The 24,650-nt window shown below is 43.8% G+C and overlaps 1 protein-coding gene and 1 long non-coding RNA gene across 14 annotated transcripts; one reads left to right on the top strand and one right to left on the bottom strand.

Moving 5' to 3' along the window:
• The first annotated feature begins 5,695 nt into the window (after positions 1–5,695).
• Positions 5,696–23,261, top strand: LOC112982616 (uncharacterized). 13 transcript variants are annotated; one of them, XR_010390973.1, is made up of 15 exons: positions 5,697–5,843; positions 6,380–6,408; positions 8,156–8,227; positions 8,770–9,114; positions 9,625–9,978; positions 10,234–10,350; positions 10,862–10,963; positions 11,621–11,740; positions 12,123–12,218; positions 12,678–12,770; positions 14,557–14,627; positions 16,102–16,178; positions 18,188–18,268; positions 18,361–18,475; positions 18,874–19,906. XR_010390973.1 is itself a non-coding variant. In XM_064518046.1 (13 exons), the coding sequence occupies exons 3-12, from the start codon at positions 8,209–8,211 to the stop codon at positions 16,135–16,137; spliced, it is 1,353 nt and encodes a 450-aa protein (XP_064374116.1). In that variant the 5' UTR covers positions 5,697–5,843; positions 6,380–6,408; positions 8,156–8,208; the 3' UTR covers positions 16,138–16,178; positions 23,239–23,261. The 13 variants fall into 13 exon arrangements, 8 of the variants coding, with proteins under 8 accessions (XP_064374116.1, XP_064374114.1, XP_064374115.1 ...); XR_010390972.1 differs by having other exon boundaries at positions 18,188–18,475; XR_010390971.1 differs by having other exon boundaries at positions 18,361–19,906.
• LOC135329531 (uncharacterized) lies at positions 9,116–16,734 on the bottom strand. The gene is made up of 2 exons (XR_010390974.1): positions 16,677–16,734; positions 9,116–16,404 (listed from the first exon to the last, which is right to left on the bottom strand). It is a non-coding gene; the product is annotated as an uncharacterized LOC135329531 (long non-coding RNA).
• Positions 23,262–24,650: the final 1,389 nt, after the last annotated feature.

Below are 24,650 nucleotides of genomic sequence, written 5' to 3' on the forward strand. Positions count from 1 at the left end.
AAGCAAAGCCACAGCAAAGATTCTGTTTTAGCTAGTGCAGCCTGAGCTTCCTGCCCTGGTGGCCTTAACACTGAGAAAAAATGGGCTCACTTTTGTGTTTGCTCCAAGATGTGACTCTCTACACATTCAATACGGAGCAGAAAACCTGCTGTCATCTAGCCCAGTCTCTCTCATTTCTACATCTCAGCAGCAAATTCATGCAAGGCACCTGCCCTTCTATGACATTCGTGTGTGGTGCACTGAGACAGGCCAGGCAGAGATGCTTTTTATGAGCTATGATGTTAATCTATGTCATCACTGCAGCAAACAGTTCAGACCCAGATCCTGCTGCTGCATACTCAAGGCAGTGATCTCCCATAGACTTTTAGGGTTCCCCAGCTGTGGAGAGGAAAAAAAATTAGCCTTGAGCTTCCAAATATCCAGAGCAGCCAAACCATGCCTAGCCATCACTGCTGGGATTTGAAATAGCCCCTCTGTGAACTGTGTCTGCATTTGACTTCAGTTTTCTTGGCCACAGTGGCCATAAACTGCAGATCCTCTGACTTTGGCTTCAGGAAAAGTGGACCAGACACATACGTTTTTCCAAAGACAGTGGTAAAAATGCTTATGTGGCATTGACACTCTCTCTTTTATTTTTACTTGTACTTTGAGTTTGAGGTTGCTGATGCTCAAATGCAGCTGTACACCCAGCGGGCACAGCGGAGAATGGGACCCCAGAGACCTTGCATCAGCGTGCAAGATGTTGACATTTGTTTCAGGCAGAAGTGCTCTTCTGAAATGAACTGCGGTTAGTCCACTCACCAGGCTTGGTTTTGCAGACTGGGCTTGCAGCCTGTAAACTGGGTTATTCCTGAATGAAAGTAAGCTAGAAGGAGTTCATATAAGGTGCGTCAACTGCTAATGGATATGCAGTCCAAAGTACCAGACTGGAACTGACCCAAAATACCCCCTCCCAAATGACTACAGCGTGTTTATCCCATCCTCTGCACCATTTCCGTTTACACATCTGCAGTGGGCCACAACGCTGATGGGGCTGCCCTGCTGGGTTGCAGTGCTCAGCTGTGCTCTCTGCACATGCAGATGTAGCCTCCGTGATCTTGTCTGCCCTTCCTGCTCCGTGTTCCTGTGGCTTTCTGTTACTCCTTCATCTGCTTTCTTTCTGATCTGGTCACTACGAGCCCATGCTCTTGAAACGTGTACCTTGTCCCTTTAGATTTTTTTCTAAATAACATCTTTTTCTTACAAGTCAGTAAGATCAGCTGCACATCCACAGCTGCTAGGACAGAGATGATGAGCAGATATCAGCAGGCATTGTGGTGAACTTTGCAAGTACAAGACAAGCTCAGCCCACACATGTACAATACCCAGAACAGCCCGTGCGGTAGAACAGGGACTCTTCTGAGCAGAGACATTGTACATTTGCAGGACATGCGTTCAAGTAGCGAGTTTCCATTTTCTCTTTTAAAATTCAATTTACTCTGCCTTTCCATTTTAAGAAATACATTTGTTAGTTAATTTTAGTATTTTTGAAACAATCTTCTACTGACTACTTGGCAAATTGAAGAACTAATCAAGCATTTAAAAACAAAAACCAAAACTCACATCAATTATCAATGGGATTTCTTTCCTCTTTCAGCTTAATATTTGGGATTATATTAGTAATTTCTTCAAATCTTTGCTTAATTATCTGCAAGTATTTTAGGAATTACCCTGCATAATATACACAACACAAATATATGTCTACCAAAAGTTCTGAAAACACAGCTGCTGCAAGTTTTCTTTCAGATGAAAAAATGTTACTGAAACAACATCTTAAAGCAAATTTTTAGCTAGGCGAACTTCTAATGCAAATGCTTTTGATAAATCTTCAAAGTAGAGGATGAAACAAATTGCTCTGATATCAATAAAGTCTTTGTTAGTTCAAATGAATAGCAAGTAACTAAGATGGCAATAACTAAAGCACTTTATAAATCTATTTTTATAAACATTTTTTATTTCATTTGAGTACAAATAGGCGATGCCTGCTGGCGGAAGGTCAAGCCTGATTGCAGACCTTTCTGAGTGGAAATGGCACTGCCATAAAAAGAAAAGACTCAAACCAGGTCACCAGCAACATCTTTCCCTCCTGCCTCTGCATCACCATGCAGGTTCTTAAAATTTATGCCTGGACTTTTTAAGACAAAATGCTGATAGCAACCCCAGATGGAATAACACCTCTGAGGCAGGGAAAGTTCTTGTACTCAGGGATAAGCTACAGCTTTATTTAAACCAATAAAACATATTGTTTATCCCAGCATATGTTCCTGACTTTTTAGGAAAGCGCACCACCTTCCTGTCCCTTCCACGTCCCTTTAATCTGGGTTCTTTTTTGCACTGCAACAGAGGCAGCTCTGTTTACATGCAAATACCTGGGAAATATCTCATTTTTAATGATACGTGTAACTTAACTGAAGATCAGTGGGCTGCCCAAGGGGTTGAGAAAAGACAAAACACAAAGCTGCGGAGACCCTTCCTGCAGAGGTTGGCAGGCTGAGCTGAAATGCTTTGAGCCTGAGCTGTTGCTGTAGCCCCTGCAGAAGACCCTGCAGTCTTGTAGCCAGTGTGAAAACAGCTTCAGTATTGCAAGGTCTCTCATATCCCCTGGGCACTTCTTAAAACTCCTGCAGTCATGTAAATATTCAAAAAAATCTGTGACAGGAGAGGATGTTTACTTTACCTTTTAAAAATCAGATTTGACAGCTCATGTATGTGAATGGCTCAAGGAAAAAAAAACAAAGAGAAAGAAAACCTCAATTAAAAAATGAAATCACACAGTTTTGGAGGCTTAACTAATACCTCCCAAGTGCTTGAAGTTGACAATATTGCCTTTGTTCCTCAGTTCACACATACAGCCATCTAAGAAAGAGCAGAAGTGAGAAAAGCATACAAGAAAACCATTACAAATTACAAAAACGTTACAAAGAATGAATAGACACTGACATACCAATTTGCTTTTAACCTCAAGTTTTACTGATGCCTCCCTGCCACATTGTAAGCAACAGCAGTATGCTGAGAGGTTAAATTGCAGGCTGCCATTGCTTTTAAAGAAACAAAGTCAGAGCAGGTAAACCAGAGAAACAGGGATGCAGAGATTGCATCCAACAACACTGAGCCACAAGAGTCATTTGGAAGAAATATTAACTTGTTCTATAGAGCAGGTGTTCTATATCAGTGGGGCAATTTACTGCTCATTGGTGCTTTATGATGTTCAAAGAGACCTTGAAATGTGGGTGTGTGGTGCAGGGGTGTGTAGGGCCAGAGGGGTCCTGGGGTTCCACCTGCCTCTCTCGCAAGACCAAAAGTTTGTTTTGGTCTATTGTAGCTGCAGCTCGGGCTGTGCAAGGCTGCAAAATGGGTAGCAGAGCATGCCTGGCCGAGGGCTCACTGGAGATAATAATTTGGGTTTCAAAGCTCAGTTTCAGATACTCTTGTATCTTCCTCCTGGCCAACAGGGAGGTGAGGGGCAATGTGACCTGTATCACCCTTCTGAAGTACCTGTAAAGAGAGGGAAAGATGTTGAATGCTGGTAAGAGAAAGCATCACTATTGCAGACACACAAAAGGAAGAAGGTGTTGGAAGGAGTATGTAAATACAGAGCCACCACGCCATAAAGCACTTTTGCTTCCAGAAAATAACACCTGCCAAATAAACAGGACATTCAGGACATCTTCTGAAAGCCGTTCCCTCAGCTCTTGTCCTGGCAGTTATAGGGGAAAATGTCCCTCGCCAAGGGGACAGAGTATGACAATAACTCCAGGGTGCCCTCTCTTGGGAAGCATTGCTACAACGAGCATGAGAAAAGCTCTACTTCACCTCTTCTAGGGGAGTAAGGAGGAAAAAAAACTTAAAATGATTTGAAATGAAAGTGAAATGCAATTTTCTTATTGTTTTTATCTTTTTAAAGGACATGGTTGAACCCACACCTTGGATCAAAAAGATCCAGGAATAGGAGCTGGGCCCTTTAAAGCCTTTCCCTCCCTAGCCTCTGCCAAAGTTACGCTGAAGTGCAGGAATAGATAAAGCCACATTATGGTGGCCTGACATTGATTGGGTACTTGGAAAAGACCAGGCAGTGGTATTTACATACTGGAACAGGAAGATAAGCCTATTTATAGTGCAAGAAAAGGATCAGAATAAAAAGCTCTCACTCACCAAAGCTGCCCCGCAGTGAAACGGGCATCAGAGCAGACGGAGCTCCAAGCAGATCTGCATCACCTCTGCTCCTCCACTCTGCTACCTCAGGACCTTCCTTTTCGGTCTTTCCGGCAAGTTTTGTTTTAGAGATAAAAAAGCAAATACATTCTTTTAAGATAAGTTTATGGATTCCTTGTGCGCTGATTTACAAACGCTAACTGCTTTAGAGATAGTCAGATGTCACATATGTGTTCTCATTGCTAACCCCAGAACTGTGTCTTCCCAAGAGGTTATCTCAGTTTGTAACACTTAGTACCAAGGCACAGTGTAGCTGGAGCCAAATTGGCTCCAAATGTTACATGTTACCTGCAGTCACCACTCGGTTTTAGAACTGAGCCAAGGCCAAGACTAAGTTATGGCAGAATGTGAGTGAATCATCTGAAGTGATGTATTACTGTTCTCCTTTTCGGTCCTGCTGCCTTTATGTGTCATGCCCCATCACATGGGCACAGGGCGGGGAGGGGGGGGGGGCGGGGAAGGAAGCTGTAGGGGGCTGAGGGAGGAGAGAGCTATAAAGAGGAACCTTCTCTGTTGGCAGTTGGGGGATAGGGATGGATCCTCCCTCTGAAATTGGTCCCCTTCCTTGGCATCCTCCCTGAACAGAGATACAGGCAGAGCTGGAGAAGCGCTCCCTGTCTCCTTGGGCATGACCGAGCTGTGGCCTGTTGGCACTGTCTAATCTGCTCCTTCACGTGGTGTATTTTCCATGTCAGCATGTTTTTAGGGTTTCCCTGTCAGTAGCAGAGCTGCTTGAGTCTCCCACTGCTGCACCTCTGCTGGCTACTCAGAAAAACGAGGCAGAGCAGCAGCTCCTTATGGAGCCTCTTCCCTACATCATGCTCTCTTAGTGCAACAAGTCACAGAAAAAGCTAAAAGCCAGACAAACTTATTCTGGCTTTTTCCATGCAGAACATGCAATGTGGGTGTTCAGCTTCTAAAGGAAGTTAATGCACAGTCTTTTAAAGGCAGTCAAGGGTTTTCCTTAGACCCCTGGCTACAGGCTCTGCCATTTACCCTTGCCTCTCTTATTCTTCACCCTGCCTTCCTGTCACAGTCCCATAACTGTTGGTGCAAAGCAGCTGCCTCATCTACCTGTGCCTTAGGATATCTCTAATTAAACTGCTGTTGATTTACCAACCTATTTACACACATTTCTCCTTGCTGAAGGCTAACAGTACTATTCAATCATGCCATGCTGGCGTGCATGGGTGTTTGCTGCGCTTGGCTCCAGCAGGGTTTGAGCTCAGCCTGCAGTGCTCCCAGGATGCTGTGCCTTCCTCCCTGCAAGCATGGGTGACTGTAGATCCTCGCAAAAAGCCAGTCAGGCTTCTGCAGGGAACGGGAGCCCTATATCTGGTCTGGGTGCAGAGCTGCTGGCAGGAGGATGAACTCTGCGAGAGCAGAACGTGACCTGCTCTCTGAAAGCTCTCCTGTGCAGGCGGAGGGCAGATGCACGAGCTGGGATTGGGCTGATAGAGGGCCCTAATGAGTCCTGAAACAAAGCTATGTGGGCGTGTAAAAAGGAGCAGAAACACCTGCCTGTTCATACTCATAATAGTAAAAGAAGAACGAACTCTTCAAGCCAGCAGTGATTGATGTGCTGCAGAAATGTAAGTTTTTTGCCATTCTTTTTCATCTCTTTTACTTTAGAGAAATTCAGCTGTTTTAAAGCTGCCTTGATACTATCATAAAGGCCTTTTTATGAGACTTGAACTACTCTCCTGCCAGCAGATAGCCACACTTGTTTTGAACTGGTACATTTTATTAGTCCTGAAGAGTTAATGAGTCTTTGAGTTGTTGTAGCAATGCAAGAGCATGGGCTGTGCTTGCCCCAGGAAAGCAGAACCAGCCACTCTGCTGCTTATGGCTCCACTTTGCTGTTTCTCTGCTGCATTTAGAGCAGGACCTGCTGTAGGAAGCATTTTTTCCCAGCGTTTAGGTAGGGATTTTGACTTTAACCACACTCAGTGGGGAGCAGAGCTGCTGGGAAGAATGTGGTTATTTTCATCAAATGCTCTCAAAGCAAACAAGGATTTTATCCTTCATGCCAAAGCCTTGTTCTCCACAGAATGATCTTTGTGTTTCCCTGGACCTTGGGCAGTATGAACCTCTGGAAACTCCCATTCCTTCTTCTGTTTCTTTGCAGGAGCACCAAGCTGGCCAGGACTTCCTCAGGTAAGACAGGCAGCAGATACATGGTAAAACAGCATTGCAAATTGCAAATCTATGTTTCTTAAAAAAAAGAAAAAGAAAACAACAACAAAAACTCAGAAAAGGGCCAACTTACCAAACAATTGAGAGGCAAAGGGGGCTCAAAAAACTAGAGGGAAATAAAAACCTACTCAGTTATTGGCAAATGACTGACTAGACACCTAATTCTCTTTGCAAATATAGTGAAATACAAGAGCAAAATAAACGGCTTTGGTAAACATTTCAGGTCCTGTATCTGGGTATGGTAGGATGGGCACATCTGCAGCTCAGCTGAAGTTCTCCTTTGGCAATGAGGAACCCCTTATTCTGCCTGCAGAAGCCCTGTGGTGGCAGAAAGGGTGGTTGGGTGTTGCTTTTGCTGATCACTGTATTAGGTACTTGAATTCAGGTTTGCAGGATGGAGTTTTAGAGGCGAGGTGCTAAGGGGATGTAGAGAAAGGATTTTGAGCAATTTTGGCTGATACATATTCAGGTTAGCCTGAAGGCTGAAGCCTCAACTGAAAAGAAACCCTTTCCCAGAGAATACCTGGAGTGAGGAGAGGGATTCCAGAAGGAATGAGGGTCTGTTAGTGTGGAGGCATGAGAGCATGAACAGAAAGGGCTCATGGGCAGGCCTGGGACATAGCTGGTTTGCCTGTTGTGCTATAGCTGTGAGGCATTTCTGTTAGGAAGGGGAATCATGCCATGAGGTTTTAATTGTTACAGTGTACAGCAGGACCATCCTGCACTGTTTAAACGTGTCTGTGGGACTGCTTGTCCTCGCTGAACACAACAGCTCAGAGCTATGCAGAGTCTCTTGGAAAGCAGGTGAGAAGGGAGAAGCTGCTCCAGTCTCCCGAGAGCAGAGAAACTGCCTGTTCGAAGATCTGAAACAACAAAAAAAGCTGTTAGCAAAGCAGCTGGAGCTGGTGGACTCACTGCAAGGGCAGAGTGGCGCAGGGCACACTAGCACTAGGCACGGCACGCGTTGTGCGAGAGGAGCAGCACGGCATGCAGCTAGCCCAGGTAGCTCAAGCAGCAGGCACCTGCCCTCCTGGAGGGGAAGAGCACACCTTGGGCCGGGGGGGGGATTCTCTTTAGGAACTAGTGATTGCTCTCCTGGTTGTTTTATTTCGCTCTTTAGTTTCCTTTCTCAATGTTGTTTGCTCAACCTTTTGTTTCAAGTCTGCAGTTGAGGAAAAGGGATCTTTTCCCATTTTTCTGGTGGGGATATCAGATGATGCTTCGGTCACAATCCCCTTAGATCTGCTCTTGCTGTTGCCATTCAAGTCCTGCCGTAAGAATTAAATAAACACACATGGGACTGCTGTTGGTGTGCTAAGAGCAGTCTCAGTGAGGCTGGAGCTTCAGTTCTTCTGTCCCTTAGGCTGTTCTGAAAACCTTGTATTATCAGCTGAAAAGAAAGGGCCTGGCCAGCCTGCTTGGGAATTTAAAAGGTTAAGTGTAGATACAAATGTTATACTGGAGGTACCTGTAAACCAACCCTGTGCGAAGCCAGAAATAGTGTAATGCACAGAGAAAAGGCATACCCATCCACTTAAAGGGGAAAACATAATCCTCCTGGCACACCTACCAGCTTATTGCACAGAAATGGTGGGAGCACAGTCTGGGAAGGACCAGTGAGTGGGACAGGCACTTAACTGGAGGAAAGAGGTGTATATGGATTTGAACAGATCATACCAAGTGTCTGTACTTGTTTGCTTCTTTGCAGTTTTACATGCTTCTGGATGATCCTGATGTTACAGTGAGAGACAGCTTTACAGAATGCAGCATCTGTGCTTGCGTATGTAGAACTCGTCTGTCCCCCCACAAAGTGTATTTCAGACTTTTCCTGGATAAGCATTGATGTAGGCATGCAAATAATCTCATCTGAAGATGAGCTCAACCCCGGACTGCACGAGCAAATGATCCACTTTCAAAGATTAAGCCAGGCCTGGGCAACAGGAGCAGTGGAAGTCTCTCACACTCATGCTCATCAATATATGTGTTGTGGAGCATCATCACTGGCCAAACTGGGGGGTTGGAGGAGCTAGAGATGGTGCCAAATTTCAGAAATCCGGAGCCAGGATGCGATCTGAAGCCCAAAGATCCCTCCCCAAACTCAGCCTTGTAGTACTGAGATGCTTGGCTCTGCGGTGCTTGCGCCAGTCCCAGCCTAGCACTGCTTTCCGCACGGATGGCAAGAGCTGGTTGCTCAGCTAAGGGACTCTTATCCATGCTAGACTGACACCCATATCCCAGCACAGCAAGCTCTCACTCCCTGAGCCCAGGTGCCCAAATGAAGTGCTGTGTAAGACTAAATATCTACCTCTTTGCTCTTTTCAGTGCTGTTACTGATTTTACACCAGGCTCCAAAAGTCACAGGATCCTCAAAACAGCTCTTTGCAGCTACGGGATCTTCAGTGCTGCTCCCCTTCAACAATGTCACAGAGATCATATGGTTCATGCAGTGGGAGTACAAAAAAGGCCCGAAACAGGAAGGAATTGTGGATTACTTCAAGTCAGATTCAAAAATAGTGATCTATGATCACTATGAAGGCAGAGTACAATTCCATACATCCAATGGCTCCCTCGAGCTGAGAAACGCACAAGTGAATGACAGCGGTACTTACATGGTCACGGTCAACTTAAAGAAAAATTTAGTAAGAGAAATATTACTCCTAGTTATAGGTAAGTGAGAAAGCAGAGATTTTATTAAAGCAGACACTTCAAATAGCTGTTAAAAGTAAAAGAAACATAAAACAGATCTCATTCCTGCTCTGGAGAAGCAGCTGGGCTTATTACAAGCTGGCCTTTTTTAGTGACTTTGTATACTAGAAGAGCAGCTAAAACTCTGCTCCAGAAATATTTATATTGATTTACTTTATACAGACCTAAGTAGAAATGAAGACTGATTCTAATGATTCTAATAAATAAAGCACTGAGCATATAGCTAACAAAATATATATTAGTATATTATTTATAACGTATTTCAATGCATAAATATAGACTATAAATATGTATAGCAGACTACAATACAAGAAGATGTCTTTAGCCAATATGTATTTCTGCCAATATACATCAGCAGATCTGGTTCAGTTTAGGTGACAGAGGTTGGTGTCAAGTGCCTAGTCTTGGAACCTGGTCTTTTGAAATATTATGAAAAAAGGTAAATGTATCCAACTGTCTTGTTTCTCCTAGACCCCGTGTCCAAACCTGGCTTACAGACAGATTCAAAACTGGCTGATACACCCATCCAATTATCTTGTGCAGTGGAGCATCTTGCCACAGTAAAAGATGTTGTCTGGAAGAAAAATGGGCAGCTGCTTCGCCCAAATGGTCATTATATGTTTTCTGAAGACTTCAGAGTTTTGCAAATACAGAATGGGCAGAAATCAGACTGTGGCTCCTACTCCTGCAATGTCAGCAATGAAGTAAGCTGGGATGAAGCCTCCCTGGACTTGATCATTGACGGTAAGGGATATAGCAGAAGCTTGAACCACAGAACATCAACAGCCTTTTCCTTAGGTTTATTAGAGTGGAGTCTTCAGACAGGTGAGAAAACTGCTTCTTCTCCCCATTTTCCTGGCAGATTGAGTTAATTCCTGCTGATTTCCTTTCCTATTTTCTTTTTTCTTTTTTTTCTCACAGAAGTTAATTTACAGCAACATGTAATGTGGGATTTCAGTTTTTCTCTTTCACTGAACACCATTTTCCTCCTCTCACCATCTTCTTTTAGCTTCTGGCTGCCATTTCAATTACCCATTTATGAGTTTGCTAGTGAGAGCTTGAATTCTGTCTTTGTTGTAGGTTTGAAACCTTTTCTGAAGCAAGCACAGAAAATCTCTACTGCTGCTAGCTTCTTGGCATGGGCTGCCACACTGGGCCTCCTTCTTCTGTACTATCTATCAGGAAAAAAAAGAGTTGGTATGTTCTCTCATTCCTTTCCCTCCAGTCTTGGAAAACAAGTTTTTAGCAACGATTTCATAATTTGTCTAGTTGCTGCTGTTAAAAAATGGAGGTAGACAAATTTGCAAGTAAGAACAGATGAAGTCAATAAGGTACATTACTCATCTTCTGCCAACAGCTCTGCATGCTCATTTTCATATTATTACATTTCTCTAAGACATGTAAAACAACACTGGGTCAAAACATAAGTCTCTGTTACTTTTGCCAGGCATGCAGTGCTGTGTGGAGCGCTGGAACTGGAGTGTGGGCCCAGTACTCCCACAGAAGTCAAGGTGTGAAAAAGCTACAGACCTTTATGGATGTATAAAAGTTATTTAAATTCCCTGCTTTCAGTTCAAGAGTATATTAAACTGACCACAGAGAAAGAGGCTGCATTCAGCCCTTTGATAAATGCAATGGTCTCGTCTCATGCCAAACAGTTTGCTTTACTGGATAGGTAATACCAGTCTAATGTGTGTTGCTTCCCTAGGCATAATGTCCCGGAGATGGCCTTGTGTAGGCTTTCTTGTGCTGCTGTTTGGCTCCTGTCTTCTTCTGGCCATTGCCAGTGGTCTCTGGATACAAGAGGAAGGTAAAAATCACCATCAGGCTGATTTGGAAAGGTACCAGTATCCAACTACAAGGTAGCAAATGAAATAAAGTGATTATTTCATCTCAGGAAAGTGATACGTATCAGCTCCAAGGGAGCACCTTTGGCAGAGGGAGGAAGAGCACATACTTACCCTTGCTTTTCCTGGCTGTTGCCAACATCGTGTTGGAATGTGGATATGGAGAGTTACCAAAGACACAAGGTTAGAAAGATGGCATTACAAACATCCACGATAAGGGTCACCAAAGGAAAGGTATACAGAAGCTAGGTATAGGTTTATGCATGGGCACACACCTGGGTCCTTTTCTGAAGTGTTAGTTTTCACATCATGCTAACCCCACAGCATCTCTCCTCTACGTGACAGCCAGGCATGCTAATGTGAGGCATTTCTGCTCACAGTTAGACAGATGAGGGTTTTCAACTTTGTTCATCTGTGACACCAATGTTCAAATGTGGTCATTAAAAGAGACATGAAAGCATGAAACAAGATGTTGCTGGTACCCTTGCTGCAGTGCCCATTTCGCTTCCCTCCATGAGGTTTTCTGATCGGTCAGCAGCTACTCGGGTACATGGGGATCTCTGCAGAACAGAGCCCAAAGTCTCTGGTTGGCAATTCCTGTTTTTTCTTGTTTCTTGCAGGCATCTCTCCAGTCTTTCTTCTAATGTTTTTCCTTGCGGTGGGAATCATCATAATGTTATTAGCAGCTGTGATCTTAGCACTTTCCCCAGTCATGGTACAGGGATTTAAAGCAAAACCATGTAAGTATGTGTGAATGTTGCACACCTGTTTATCTGTGATCTCATAGCAAGAACACAGAGGGTAGCAAACTTCGTAACAAGATGACTCTTCCTGCCCCGTGGATTGCTTTCAGCCATCACCCATGTATCACCCATGCTGGAGGGCAATCACGCTTCTCTAGTAAGCAGGGGATTGCTCAGCTTTTGCTGTTTGAACAGTTTTTGTACAAACTCAACACCACACCTCTGGTTTGCGGGTAATATTCCAAGGAGCCAAAAATTTTAGAGGGAATAAAATGTATAAAGGTGTCTTCCCTCTCATGTGAAGAATTACCTCTTATCAGCATTTAATGGCACTAATGAAATATCATAGGACCTGCCATGCTTCTTTTCTTGTTTCTAGGGACCCATATTGTCTTGGATGCCGCTGTTCTGGGAGGAATGGTGCTAAACGTGCTCTTCACCAGCCTGCTGCTGGAGGACATTCAGCATCAGCAAAGTCAGGCTGCCTCTTTCCCATGTCCAAACTTATGCTGCCTGGCTTCCTAAACAGAAAGCTCCATCATAAACTCCCTGAATTATATAAGGATAGTGGTACCTTACAGGCAGTTGCAGTTTCTACCCAGTAGAAAACAGGGATTGCCCATTTCCTGCAAAGCTGAAACTTGGGGCTCCAGTCACAGGGAGCCCAGGTCACCTCCTCTTCTAACACCAGACCTGGCCCCAACTCACCCTTTCCTGCAGGGCTTACATGGTGCTGCTGTGGGTTGTTCTGGAACCACCATGCTTAGGCTTTGCAGCAGAGAATTCAGACTTTGTAGCTGTCAGCTGCAGGGTTTTAACAGCCCCATGTAACTATCAAAGTGGGACCCTAGACTCCTATTTGCTGCAGAAAAACCCTGCAGACCCTTGCAGTTGGCCAGGGTGGAATTAATTCCTGCTTTCTTCTTGACTCCAGGAAAAGGATGCTCGCCTGATTTTGACTGGACAGCAGCAACAGTTATCGTATCTGTTGTTTCTCTCTTTGTGTTTCTAGTCATCTTTGTGTGGTGTAAGTATGAACTGACAGCCGTGATTCTCTTGTTACCACTGGGACAGACTAAAAAGATAACTGCTTTCCCAAATCGTACCTCTGAGTGCGAAACTTGCCTGGCCTCACAGACAGCACATGGGAAAAGGATAAATGGACAAAACACGTGGGCATCATCTGGATTAAATGTACAGAGCAGTCAGCAGCAATCAGACAGTACAGGGAGTGGGGCAGGTATGTAAGGGGAAGGCTGTGAGGACTAGGAGAGGTAGAGTGGAGGAGAGTTAGCATAGGATACCAAGCAGGCTCTCGCTCACTTTACTGCATGCTGAGTTTACCACATCCTTCCACTATCCTGGAAACTCTCTTTTGGTTTAATTGTGAAATATATATCCTCTTCACTGATCAGGAAATTCCCCCCTCTGCAGGGAGCCCCACCACAGATTCCCCTGAGCTCTGAAAACTCCAGGTCCTCCCAGAATTAGAACCTGTTCTCAGACTTTCTATGTAGTCCAGAAAGGCTCCTCCTTCCCAAGCCCATCTCTGCTGTGTCCTGCCTGCCCGCCCTCTCCCTGATTCCAGTGTGGGGGGAAAAGGGATGTGTGAGAGATGCAAGGAGACATCAGCAAACATAGCAGCAGCCACAGTGGATGAGACTAAGGGTCTGTCAATCCCAATACTCTGTCTCTGGGACTTAAAGCAGCTGCCTAAGGAAGACTATTAGAATGGGACAAGCATAAGTGGTATTTCCACCCACTCCAAGAATGACATGTTTTTACGTATTTGTTTACCCTCAGTGGATTACTTTACCATGAAATAGTTCCATTTCACCTTGAATCCATGTAAACATTTAGCATCCTCCATGTCCTGTAGCAAGGAATTGCACAAATACCCAATTCTTTGGCTTCTTCTATATCTGCTCCTACTAGCTTCTTTTAAGTTTGTACTGGAAGATTGAACAACCAGTTGATAGCCAGTCTCTCCAGACTCTTCAGGATTTTATAAACCTCTTTCTTATCTCTGCCTCAGCTGATCTTTTCTGGACTGAAGAGGGCTATTTTTAGTTTTTCCTCATATAGGAGCCATTTCATACTTTTGAGCAGCTTTGTTCATTCTTAGAATTTTTTCCATATTTACTATCACCTTTTTGAGATGGGTATTTAAGATGCAGGAGAGCAATGGGTTTATATGGTAGGGAATGATGTTCCTTGCTCTGTTGCTTGCTTCTTTCTTCATAATTTGTAATGACTGATTGGCTTTTTTTCTGACTGCTGTTGAGCACTGAGCTGCTCAGTGTAACAATCTCTCATAACCCCAGGATCTTTTTCATGAGTGGCAACAGTCAGCTCAGAGCCCATCACCTTACATGTGAAGGCAGGATCATTTTTGTGTCGCTATAGGTGAAGAATGTGGGTGACCTTCTTATATTAAGGACTCCTTGTCCATGCAGTCCTGTTCAGTTTGAAGTGACTTTATAACCAAGTATGGAGATGTCTGTGTTCAGCAAAATAAGTTCTCTACATTCTAGCAAAATGGAATACATTCACTTTTCTAACAAAATGAAATACCTTCTCATAGAACAATGAGGCAATTTTAATGTTGCAAATAAAACAACTACGTTTAACTTTTATTTATTTTAAAAAGTAGTCTTCTCTCTAGCATCACAGCAGAATGCTTTGTAGCTCTTGTATCCCCCTCACTCCAGAAACACCTTGCTGTTCACTCTCTGTAATAGATATTTTCCACCCAATAGACCCCATGCTAAGACAAATCAATCATAGGCCACAATGTATCTGTGTTTTTTCAGATCACCAGGAAATAAAATACCAAGAAGCACCAGAAAAAAAGCTGCAAGTTGAAGGGCATCAGAAATTAACGGTACAGTTTCCCCAGAGTTTTTACCAGAATTTGAAAGTGTCCTCACTGATATTCTGTGATCCCAGCAGTCAGTCAGAACTTGTTTCAGCTTTCAGCACTTCAAAACACATTATAAAGAATGCAAAATATTTCTTTTATAAACTCATTTTATCTATGAAGCTACATACTAGGCTATCGCCCAAGATTTTTGTCTGGTTCTGCCAAGTCGTTTACTTGGGAACACCATTCATGAAGACAACTATACATCTTCAGCTAACTTCAATCTGAAAACATCCAGAAAGTCTCTCTTTGCTTTCCAGATTTATAGGTAAGATCTGGGAAGGGGATATCTTAACAGTCCACAGTCCAACAGCAGACAATTTAGCAGGTAAAATCAAACTGCATAATTGAAAAAAGACTGACTTGTTTTACCTTGCAACTACACTGGTTCTGACAGTCACAAAAAATTCATGCCATAACGAGTTCAAAGGCATGGCTGCAGGGATAAGCATTGTTCTTTTAGAAACAGGTAATCTTAATTAAAATGAAAGATACATCCACTTCTAAAACACTACACAAACTAAAAACCGTAAAGGAGAAAATTATCAAATTGAATGATTCAGCTCCTGGTGTGAGCAATTGTAATAAGCTGTGAAGACATCAGCATGTCCATATGGTGGACATCTGGTCTAGAAGGATGTGAAGAACATCCATGCACGCATACACACAGACGCTGCCATACTATCAAGACTACCATTGGTGCAATATAGCAGGAGTCTGATCCCAACCTGTACGTGGTCAAGACCTGGGAGATTTTTAAGAGTATTTCTACATACTGGAAAACAAGCATTTAAACTGTATTTCTCAGAAAAGCTCCCCTCTGCCCCCCAAATCTCTGGCCACCCCATCAGATGTTCTGCCTTCACTGAATTGCTCTAGGCAATGCTAACAAGTAAAATGCCCAGTGAGTCAGACCAATAGGTTCCAACTCGAGAATCTCTTCCCAGTTCCCAAACACAACTAGCTGAAGCTCTGGAGCATGGCTTTTTAGAGTTATATAGAAATGGGACAAACAAGGGTCTCTTCTCTTACTAAACTCCTTTAGAAACACAAGGATATTGAATATTCAACTATCTCTGTTACTCTGAAGTAGTATGAGAGAGGTTTTCTGAAAGCACAGTATACTAGTATCTGGTTTTAAGAAATGTATAACATTGGGCTATTAAAATAGGACAAGAAAAAGCCTTCCCACCTCAGAGCCATCTCCCATCACTGCATGGGGAAGATCCTTAGGCTGTGATCCCCAAGCAGCAGAAAGGAGTTGAATGGGGTAGGAGTCTGATATGTTTATTAACACACTTGCATGTTTATGGGAAAGCCACAGTATGATTGCAATGCCTGCATGTTATTTAGAGCAGAAAGATGTGCAGTAGCAGTTCATTCACAAGGCACATTTCAAACATTCTCTCACTGGTTTTCTCCTTTTTGAATTCAGAATTTCAAAGATGAAGAACATGAGGTACAGTTTTGATAGACGTGGCCCGCACAGCCCCTGCTTGCACGAGAAATATCGTAAGTTGTCATACTCTCTCCCATCTGTCCACTTTGCTGCCTGCAGCTAAGGTCCTCCCTTCTCTCTTTTAACTCCCTGCTGTTGGCAATCATTAGCACTCACCACTGTTGGCTCAGCTCCAGGAGAGGTAATTCCTCCTTGCGGCCACTGGCTCCTGCCCCCTCGCAGCCACCAACACCAGAATTCATGCACCAGCGACCTGAATAGATCCAACTGAGACTCATCCTGGCCAAAAAAAAATACAACCAAGAATCAGTGACTTACAGTAGAGCCTTTCCATGCTTGTGTTCATCAGCCATCAGTATAAATTCTGCAACCCACACAAAAGAAGAGGCAGGAATGAACGATGTGGGAAAGAAGGAGCTCCTCAGCACAGCTTATGCTGAACTGAAGCAATGAAGACACTAAGAGGAAGCGAGAAATGTTGACCTGTAACATCCTTCTGCCCCTTCCATCACACTGACTCTGGTATTCACGACACTCTAGGCTCAGCTTACTCAGTTCATTAATCCGGGAGAAAACTGCTGCTTCTTTTTTTGCTGGCTCAGTTTTCTGTTAGTTTAGTGAGACGAATCTGCTCTGCTCAAGGAGGAGTCCAGACAGATCCAGAGCAAGATATGGTACAGGAACACACGTCTCCTGCTCCACCCAGCCTGCCCACTGTCACTTTGTCCTCTGGCTTGAAGGGACCAATTTATATGTATATAATCACAAAAGTACTTTGATAACTTGCATCCTACTGATTTTTAGTAATACTTTTTTTTTCTATATTTCATCTTGGTTTTTTTTAAGTGGTATACCTTCCGTCTTTCTTACGTAGCTGCTTTTTTAGTACAACTGGTTTTGTTTGTTTTGATAGGACTTTGGGTTAGCCTTTGTTGTCTGTACCTTGTTCTTAAGCAAGCATTTCAGGAAGGGCTCAAAGCCTGTTTACAGCTGAGGGTCTTTTTGACTGTAAACAAGAATAAGGAAGGTATTGAAGCCTGATGTATTGGGCAAAGCAGCATAAAAGTTAATTATCCCTGCTTCCTGCTCCATCCTTGCAATGGCAGGCCCATTCCTCCAGCCCTGCTCTTTCTCTAGCAGCTTTAACTGTCTGGGTTTCAGCAAACTCCACAGAGCTCCTTGAGATCCTAGGTGAAGTCCAGCTCTTTCCACCATTTCTGAGACCCTTGATTCTGCTGCTCATGCTTCAGGCTCTCTGCTTGAAGCTCCTACTTTCTCTCTGCAAGAGGCTCTGCCAGCTGAGTTTGCTGAATTGTTCTCAAGTTAGTCACAATCTGCCCATCCTGAGGGGTCTGTTTGCCTAAAAGTGCAGTGATTAGGATAGGGAAGCAGCCTCCATCCTCCCTTCTCCTTCAAGGAACCTTACTGATGGCAGACTGACAGCAGACAGAGTGAGCTACCTTTCCCGAACATCAAAGAACTGCTTTGGATGAAAACATCCTTACGCCTTTGTCTGGGGTATATTTTAGGTATATCAGTTTTTCAGTCTGATTTGTTGCTCAGCCACCCAGATGCTAGTTCCTTGGTCTGGGATCCGCTGCTGAAAGGATAGGATCTCCCATTTCAGCAGCCAAGGGGGACTTCAGCTGAGTTAAACTAGCAAAGCTCTTGCTGCAGTGCAACAAGCAATGGAAACCAGTGCTGCTCCAAGAGGTCCTTGCCCAGTGTAAGGGCAGGCTGCTCCATACAGAAAGGCAAGCTGAGGGTGACAGCAAAGCAGGCAGGGGACAGCCCTCACCACCAAGGACCCTGGCCCACAGTACCCAAGCAAGGCAAGCAGAGCAGGTGGTGTGACAACCACCAGGGTTTGCTGAAATTCCAGTTTGCCAGGCAAGACCATAGTTACAAGGCAGGTCAGGACCAGCAAGGCCAGATACAGGCGTACATTCAACATAGCTCCCACGTGCTTGAGCTTAAATGCAACTCCCAAGCTAAGGAAAGAGCCCCCCCCCCCCCCCCCCCCCAATAGACTCACTCTCATACTAAGCTGTTTTCCTTAAAGGAAAGATATTTTTTTCCTGGGCTCTTACTTTTCTCAGAAGATGCGAAGTCAAGGACCTTTGAGCTTCTGTAACTAGTCCAGGTAATTTAATTACTAATTAATAAAGACTTGTCATTTTCAGTTTTTTTAAATACTAAATTCTCCTTTTGTTCCTTTTCTTTCATTTGTATAAGCAACTTTCTTCCCAGATTATAGCTGTTTTCAAGTAGCAGATTCGATGATGCAACCTCAAAACGAGGAAGAAAAGCTAGTTCTGGCCACAAGCTAGATCTGGTGCGGTTTCTCCAGGTATACTCAAAAAAAGGTTAAACCCCTTTTCTTCAAGTCACAATTTCCTGCTCTGCAGTGCCCAGACTCAGCATGTTTAGTAATGTCCTGTCCTTCCATGTCTTCTGATGGAGGTGAATTCCACGTTCATGTCACGACAAATTCGGTTTGTTAGGCAAGATCCCAATTTCCCCCTCGGGGCCATTTCTGGGTGCTTTCCCCACCCCTCACACATCTGCCATGTAGTAAAAGAAACAGCCGACCTGCAGCTCAGTTTACCAGGGCCTCTGTAAAGGGCCTGGGGGTTTTACAGGTTAACATTGGTGCGGTGGCTCTTTGGGGAGGATCGACTCTGGCAGCGTTGAACAGAAAATCTCATGTGGAAAATCCTGTTGCGTTTTAACCACATCCTTTTGCAGCGCCCCGTGGATGCAACCTGACCGGGGCACAGGTGACGTGAAAGCCTTTCAGAACAACAGAAGATGAAGTTGCCGGAAGTTAAAAAGTTGGAGGAAGCTCACAGTTCATGTGCACATAGGGTGTATTTACAGTCAAAGTAACGAAGCAGATGTTGCCAGGAGGGCAGAATACGCTGGTTTCACTGATGTGGATTAGGCACAACCAAACCACTATGAATACTTCACTTTGCCAGAGCAAAGGAAACAGAGTAGCTCCTCCAGCACTATAAAACCTGAACTCTAGCAGAAATTTCACTTGTCTACACTGCAGCGCAGTGGTCTGGCTGTAGCTTGTCTGGGCACACCTAAACTGAGCTGATTTCAAGGATTAAATTGTAAGTGCAGCAGCATGGATTGCAGAATGAAATTGTTCAGGCAGCTACACAGTGGGTCCTGCGTTGCTGTGGCCATGCCACTTTAACCTTGCTACCTGGGGCATGTCTGCATTTCATTGCTGTCCAAACAACAGATGAACCTGCTGTGGATGAGGAAGAGCAATTAATGATCATGACACATTATTGGTTTCTTTTTTTCAAGTCTGGGGATATGGATTCTTTTTTTCTTTTTTTAAGAGTGTAGTAAAAAAGGAGAAAAAAAAAAGAGAAACAGCTTTTTTGCATGTGGTTCATGGCTAGAAACAACCACGCAGCTCATCAGATTGACCTTAAGTGGCAAAAAAGCTGCAGCAGGTCTCTTCCAAAGAGGAATTTCACAGAAATTAAACCACTGTGAACAAAGAACCCATAAATTTTCATCTCTTCAGAGCAAATTTGCTGAGCAGGTGTATTATTACAATAATCACTAGTCCCTGAGCCTCATTTTTCCAAGTTCTGCTGGGTCTGCTGAAGTATGGTGACGTTTCATGATCTGAGCTGGGATTAAGACCAGAGAAAAACTCAGCAATCCAAAGGACTTTCTTTCCTGTCTTCTTTGGGTAAACAAGCAGCAACTGAGATGGCCAGAATGGCAGAAATAAAACCCAGTTTTGCTTCCATCAGGTTGTCTCACAGCCACGTCTTTCTTTGCTCTTAAGAAGCTGAACTTGCTCATGTGTCTGCTTGCTGTGCCATGTGAATCTACCATATGTTTACAAATGCATTATTACATCTAGGCTTTCATTAGTTTTAGAATTAGACTTCTTTATAAAAAAGAATGGCGCAGAATAAAGGGTTAGTTCTCTTCTTCTGTGTTCTAATTACTTGCCCTTGGTTTCTTTCACAGTTGTGCCCTTTTTATACTGATGTGTCAACATTGAACATGCTTTGCTTACATTTCACTGTGATTTATGTGTACACATTTGAACGTGTCCTTAGCCAACTCTGGATGGGGATTGTGTCCTGAATTGGGGCTTGAAAAAGCAAATGTTTTGGTACAATGTACCTTTGAATTTTTTGGAAGTTTTCTCTTTATTTCATATCTTATCTTCTACTTAGTAGCAGCTTTTCACTTCTTGCTGCCTCTTAAAGCTTGTGCTTTCTTCTTTTCCAGTGTTTTCAACTGCAAATTCTTCATCTAAATCTTCTTAATCAGAATTCTCTGCCCCTATTTGTCTGGGGATCAATCCTGTAGGAGGTAAATATAAACAGCGAAACCAAAATTATATCAGGCTTTGCATAACCCAGCACTGCAGAGACAAAAGCAGGATTCCAGACAGGAGTCTCCGAAAACACTGGCCACAAAACTATTTTTGCCTTCAGCATTTTCTGTACACTGATAGAATTACATGCCTGCAAGACGGATTAAGGTTTCACTGTTGTGTGAACAAAAACTGATTGGGGGGCAACCATTTTTAGGGTGAATCCTGGTGGCTATTTTTACATAGAACCCCTTTGTCTCCTTGGGCTGGACCACGGAGGAGCTGGCTACAAGTGCTGTGCAGAGGGGAGAACGCTTTGCTGGGCCAGTCTCCCCAGGGCCAGGGTGTATTTCCAAAGGTTTTAGAGATGCTGCAAGGGATTAATTACCAGCGAGTCCAACTGTATGTATCTGGTAGATGGGTTGGCATGAAATAACAGCAGAAAAATAAACTGTAAGATTCTGATAGAATTCTATAATCAGGGTGTCTTCCGCAAGGATAAGACCCTGGTGAGTTCATTAAAGTTTTCATTTTTTATTAAATCTATTAAAATTGTTGGAGGGGAACAAGCTGATAATTTGCTTGGGTCCCTTATCTAATATATTTATCCCGTATCACACCTGAGGCTCTAAGTATTACAAAACAGTTAATGAACAACAACGAACTGGAAATGGGTATTTTCCACTAGCAGTGTAGCAATATTTCTAAGTGACAGGGAATTTTTATGGTTAATGACTAATGAAGTCTTTGAAGTTCTAAAAGAACCAGGTGAACAGAAAGTAGATGCCTGATAAAACTTGGCAGATACAAAGGGCCATGGGAGAGAGATTACTCGCATGTTCCTCATCTAAATTAACCGTTGGCTCACAAGACAAATATTTGTGTTGCTGTGGGTTATTAAAGAAAAATTTGCTCACAGTGCCTCTGTAGATCTGAAGGTATAAGGATGTGTGAGTAGCATAATTGGTAAAAACCAGAAAATATAGTGCTCTTAGGAAGCACTATGAATGAATCAGTCCAAATGATCTCACCTGGAATAAAACATATCAAAAAAATATTCCATCATTTCGGATGCAGGATGTCAATGTTAAAAGCTTTGGAAAATTCTAAGAAATGGAGCAGACTCTTTATATGAATACCAGAGTTTGGGGATTAAGGTTTATTACTATTAGAGATCAGAATAAGACCTGTTTTAATTGACTTTTTCTTAATTTGCCTATAGTAGTAAATTGGGATCTTTCTCTGAAATGTTTGTGCTGGGCACAGTCACAGACAAAATACTAGACTAGACGGTCACCAGAAACGTTGCAGAGCAGCAGCTCTGAACAATAAGCAGTAAATTTAATGGTAGGAACTAGTCGCGTTCAAGGTCATTTCCTCTTGCCCGCCAATCTGTATTGGCAGGCTATTGCTATAGCCTATCTTTTGCTTTGTAGTGGGAAAAACAGTTTTTTTTTTTTTTGACTTGGCCATTATGTTTCTCATTGCGAGTTGCACTGGGAAAAGACAGCATTATTAAATCGTACAGGCAATAATTGAAATAACCGCCTTTTTCTGCGTGTACTTTCAACAAGGGTCAACTTGGCTACGATAGTATCAGTAAAGCTGTGAAGTTAACGTTTAACTGAGATAAATTGGTACAATATATAATGCTTTATATATAAAGGATAGCTTTAAATATAAAGGATATTTTTTCAAGTGCACAAAGAAGCATTCTCACTTCCAAATATTTTTGCAAATAACTATGAAAATAGCTCTAAGTTTTTAAAGCACGCTGGACAACTGCTTCCCAAAGAAAACCTTAGTCTTTGGATTTCTCATTTCTGTAAGTTGCCAAACGTAACTTTAAATCTGCATCTTTTGTTTTATCAAGTTAACACTTTATAGAAGAAATAAAGGACAGAAAGCATCAGAACAGCTAGCTGAGCAGCTTTCTGCACTGGCAAGACCCTGAATCAATATTTTGTAGCAAAATTAGTCATTCCCCTTGGCATGGATTCTATACCCTTCTTAACAAAACGGTCTCCTTTTTTAACTCCTGATTTCATCAATAGCGTCTTGCCAGACTTCTCCTTCCCAAGACGGGCTGCTACTCTAAGATTTACTGTGTGGTCTGCAAGTTAGTTTTAATATTTCACATTCTATAAACAGCAGTCCACTCTTCCGCTCCAAGGTCAATAGTAAGGAATTTCTCTTGCTTCCTCTTTTTTAGAAAAATGTGACACTTACCAAATATTAACTTGCTTCAGCCTTGTTTATCTGTACATTTGTATTGCTCCATGTCCCTGGCAGTTCTATTCCTGTTTTTGATCCTTTCAGTTTTTGTTTTAGTTTAACTAAATTTGAGTTAGTAAATTTTCAATTTACTTACCTGAGAGGCAAAAACAAGGAACATATTAAAGTGGCTCCTATATTTTCTTGTAACCAACAATGAAAGAAATGAAGAGTAAAGCTAAAAATGTAAATGTTTTTCAGCTTAGCTAAAAAAAAAAATCCAGTATAGCAAATGCAGATTTATTTTTTATATAAAAGGTTTTAGACACTTTATCTAGGTTATAATTGGGGGAAGGAGGGGAAGGATTTTTTTGAAGGGTTGTGAGAACTATATATATCTTTTTTCCCTTTTTCATAGCCTCTCTTTTCCCCAGATTATTATTGAACAGGTTGAAGGCAGCTTATTTTTTATGAAAGTTTTGTGAGGAATGCAATTAATATTTTAACACTATGTGTATCCCCGAACTGATGCACAGACTGAAGAACACCTTGCCTCGGCTTGTATCACAGATGCTCCAACCCTTTAATATCTTATTAGCCCTTCGCTGGACTTGCTCCCGTATGTCCACATCTCTCTTGCAGTGGACACGGCACTCCAGGTGTGGTCTCACCCGTGCTGAGTACAGGGGCAGGGTCACCTCCCTCAACCCGCCGGGGGCTGGCGTGCCTGTGCCCAGCTGGCCTCTCCACCTTCGTCACACCCGCCGGGTGTCCCCTCGCCTTGCTATTCCCCACCAGCGCACCTCTGCTGCGGAAAACACCCAGGCGCCGTGCCACAACCTCGCTGCTGGTGGCTCTGCAGAGGGTACAGGTGGAGTGCAGAAACGTGAGCTTCTGGTCTTCTTCCTGACTTGTGAGAGCAAGAGACAGCGTGAGAGACAGGCCAGCAGGACCAGGCCACTGAGGGGAGGCGGTGAGGTGCGGGATGGCTGGAGGGCAGCAGCTCTGCACTGTCAGCAGCCCTCCAGGAGCCCGGCTGCAGGCCCCAGGACACTGGCCAGGCAACGCAGGCACAGCCTGAGTGGCAACGTCCCTGGTTACCCTTCCTCTGCTTGTGGGAGAAGTCTGGATGCACTGCAGCATTTCCTCCCTCTCTCTCCACAACTCCAGGCAGCTGGAGGCAGAAGAGCCTTGAGCCGATAAAGAAGGAGAGCAAGGACTGCTGGCAGGAGGCAGGGATGATTGAAGAGAGCTGTGCCCTCTGTCCAGCCACAGGCCTGCTCCCACGGACAGAGAGCCCTAGGTCAGGGCCATGAAAGGAGCAACTGATACACAGTCCCCCCGCCCCCCCTGCTTGTCCGGGTTAGCAGGTGCCCAACAGATGGGGTGTGATGCTGGAGCACAGCGAGGTGGGGGAAAGCCCCAAGTGCTCCAGGGTTGTGAACTCGCTCGCAGACAGGCAGGGAAGGTTCCCATGCAGCAGCTGCGCTGCATCTCACAGAGCAGGGGCTGGGTCCCCTCTGCTTCTCTCCCTCCTCAGGTGACAGCATGCCAGGCCTGGCTGTCCAGGGCAACACGTTCGAGTTACCCTACAAGAGCACTCGGATCAGCTTCCTTACCCCTCATGTGCCTTCAGGTCAGCTCCATCCTCTTCTGTGCACCCTCAGACCATCTTCATTGCCCTACTTATGCCATCAGATCAGCTCCATTCCCCTCCATGCACCATCAGATGCTCTCCAACTGCTCTGTGCGCCCTCAGCTCCCCTCTGTTTCCTCACAGGATCCCAATCCCATATCTACTCCCTATTTTTCCACGATTCATATCATGCCCTATGGCTCTTTAGAAATGTTCATAGTGACGTACTGTGCTTTTGAACAGCAATCCCTGATCTCCTTTTCCTCTTCTTTGCGTCGTTCTTTGCGTCTTCTGCCACCGTGTGGCCAATGA

Source organism: Dromaius novaehollandiae, chromosome 11, assembly GCF_036370855.1.
Source record: "Dromaius novaehollandiae isolate bDroNov1 chromosome 11, bDroNov1.hap1, whole genome shotgun sequence".
Classification (NCBI taxonomy): Eukaryota; Metazoa; Chordata; class Aves; order Casuariiformes; family Dromaiidae; genus Dromaius; species Dromaius novaehollandiae.

What these genes read in the sequence shown, in the direction of transcription:
- LOC112982616 (XM_064518043.1), top strand. An exon ending in AATATTACTCCTAGTTATAG is followed by an intron (nt 9,115 to 9,624) that starts GTAAGTGAGAAA and finishes TGTTTCTCCTAG; the next exon opens with ACCCCGTGTCCAAACCTGGC. An exon ending in GGACATTCAGCATCAGCAAA is followed by an intron (nt 12,219 to 12,677) that starts GTCAGGCTGCCT and finishes TCTTGACTCCAG; the next exon opens with GAAAAGGATGCTCGCCTGAT.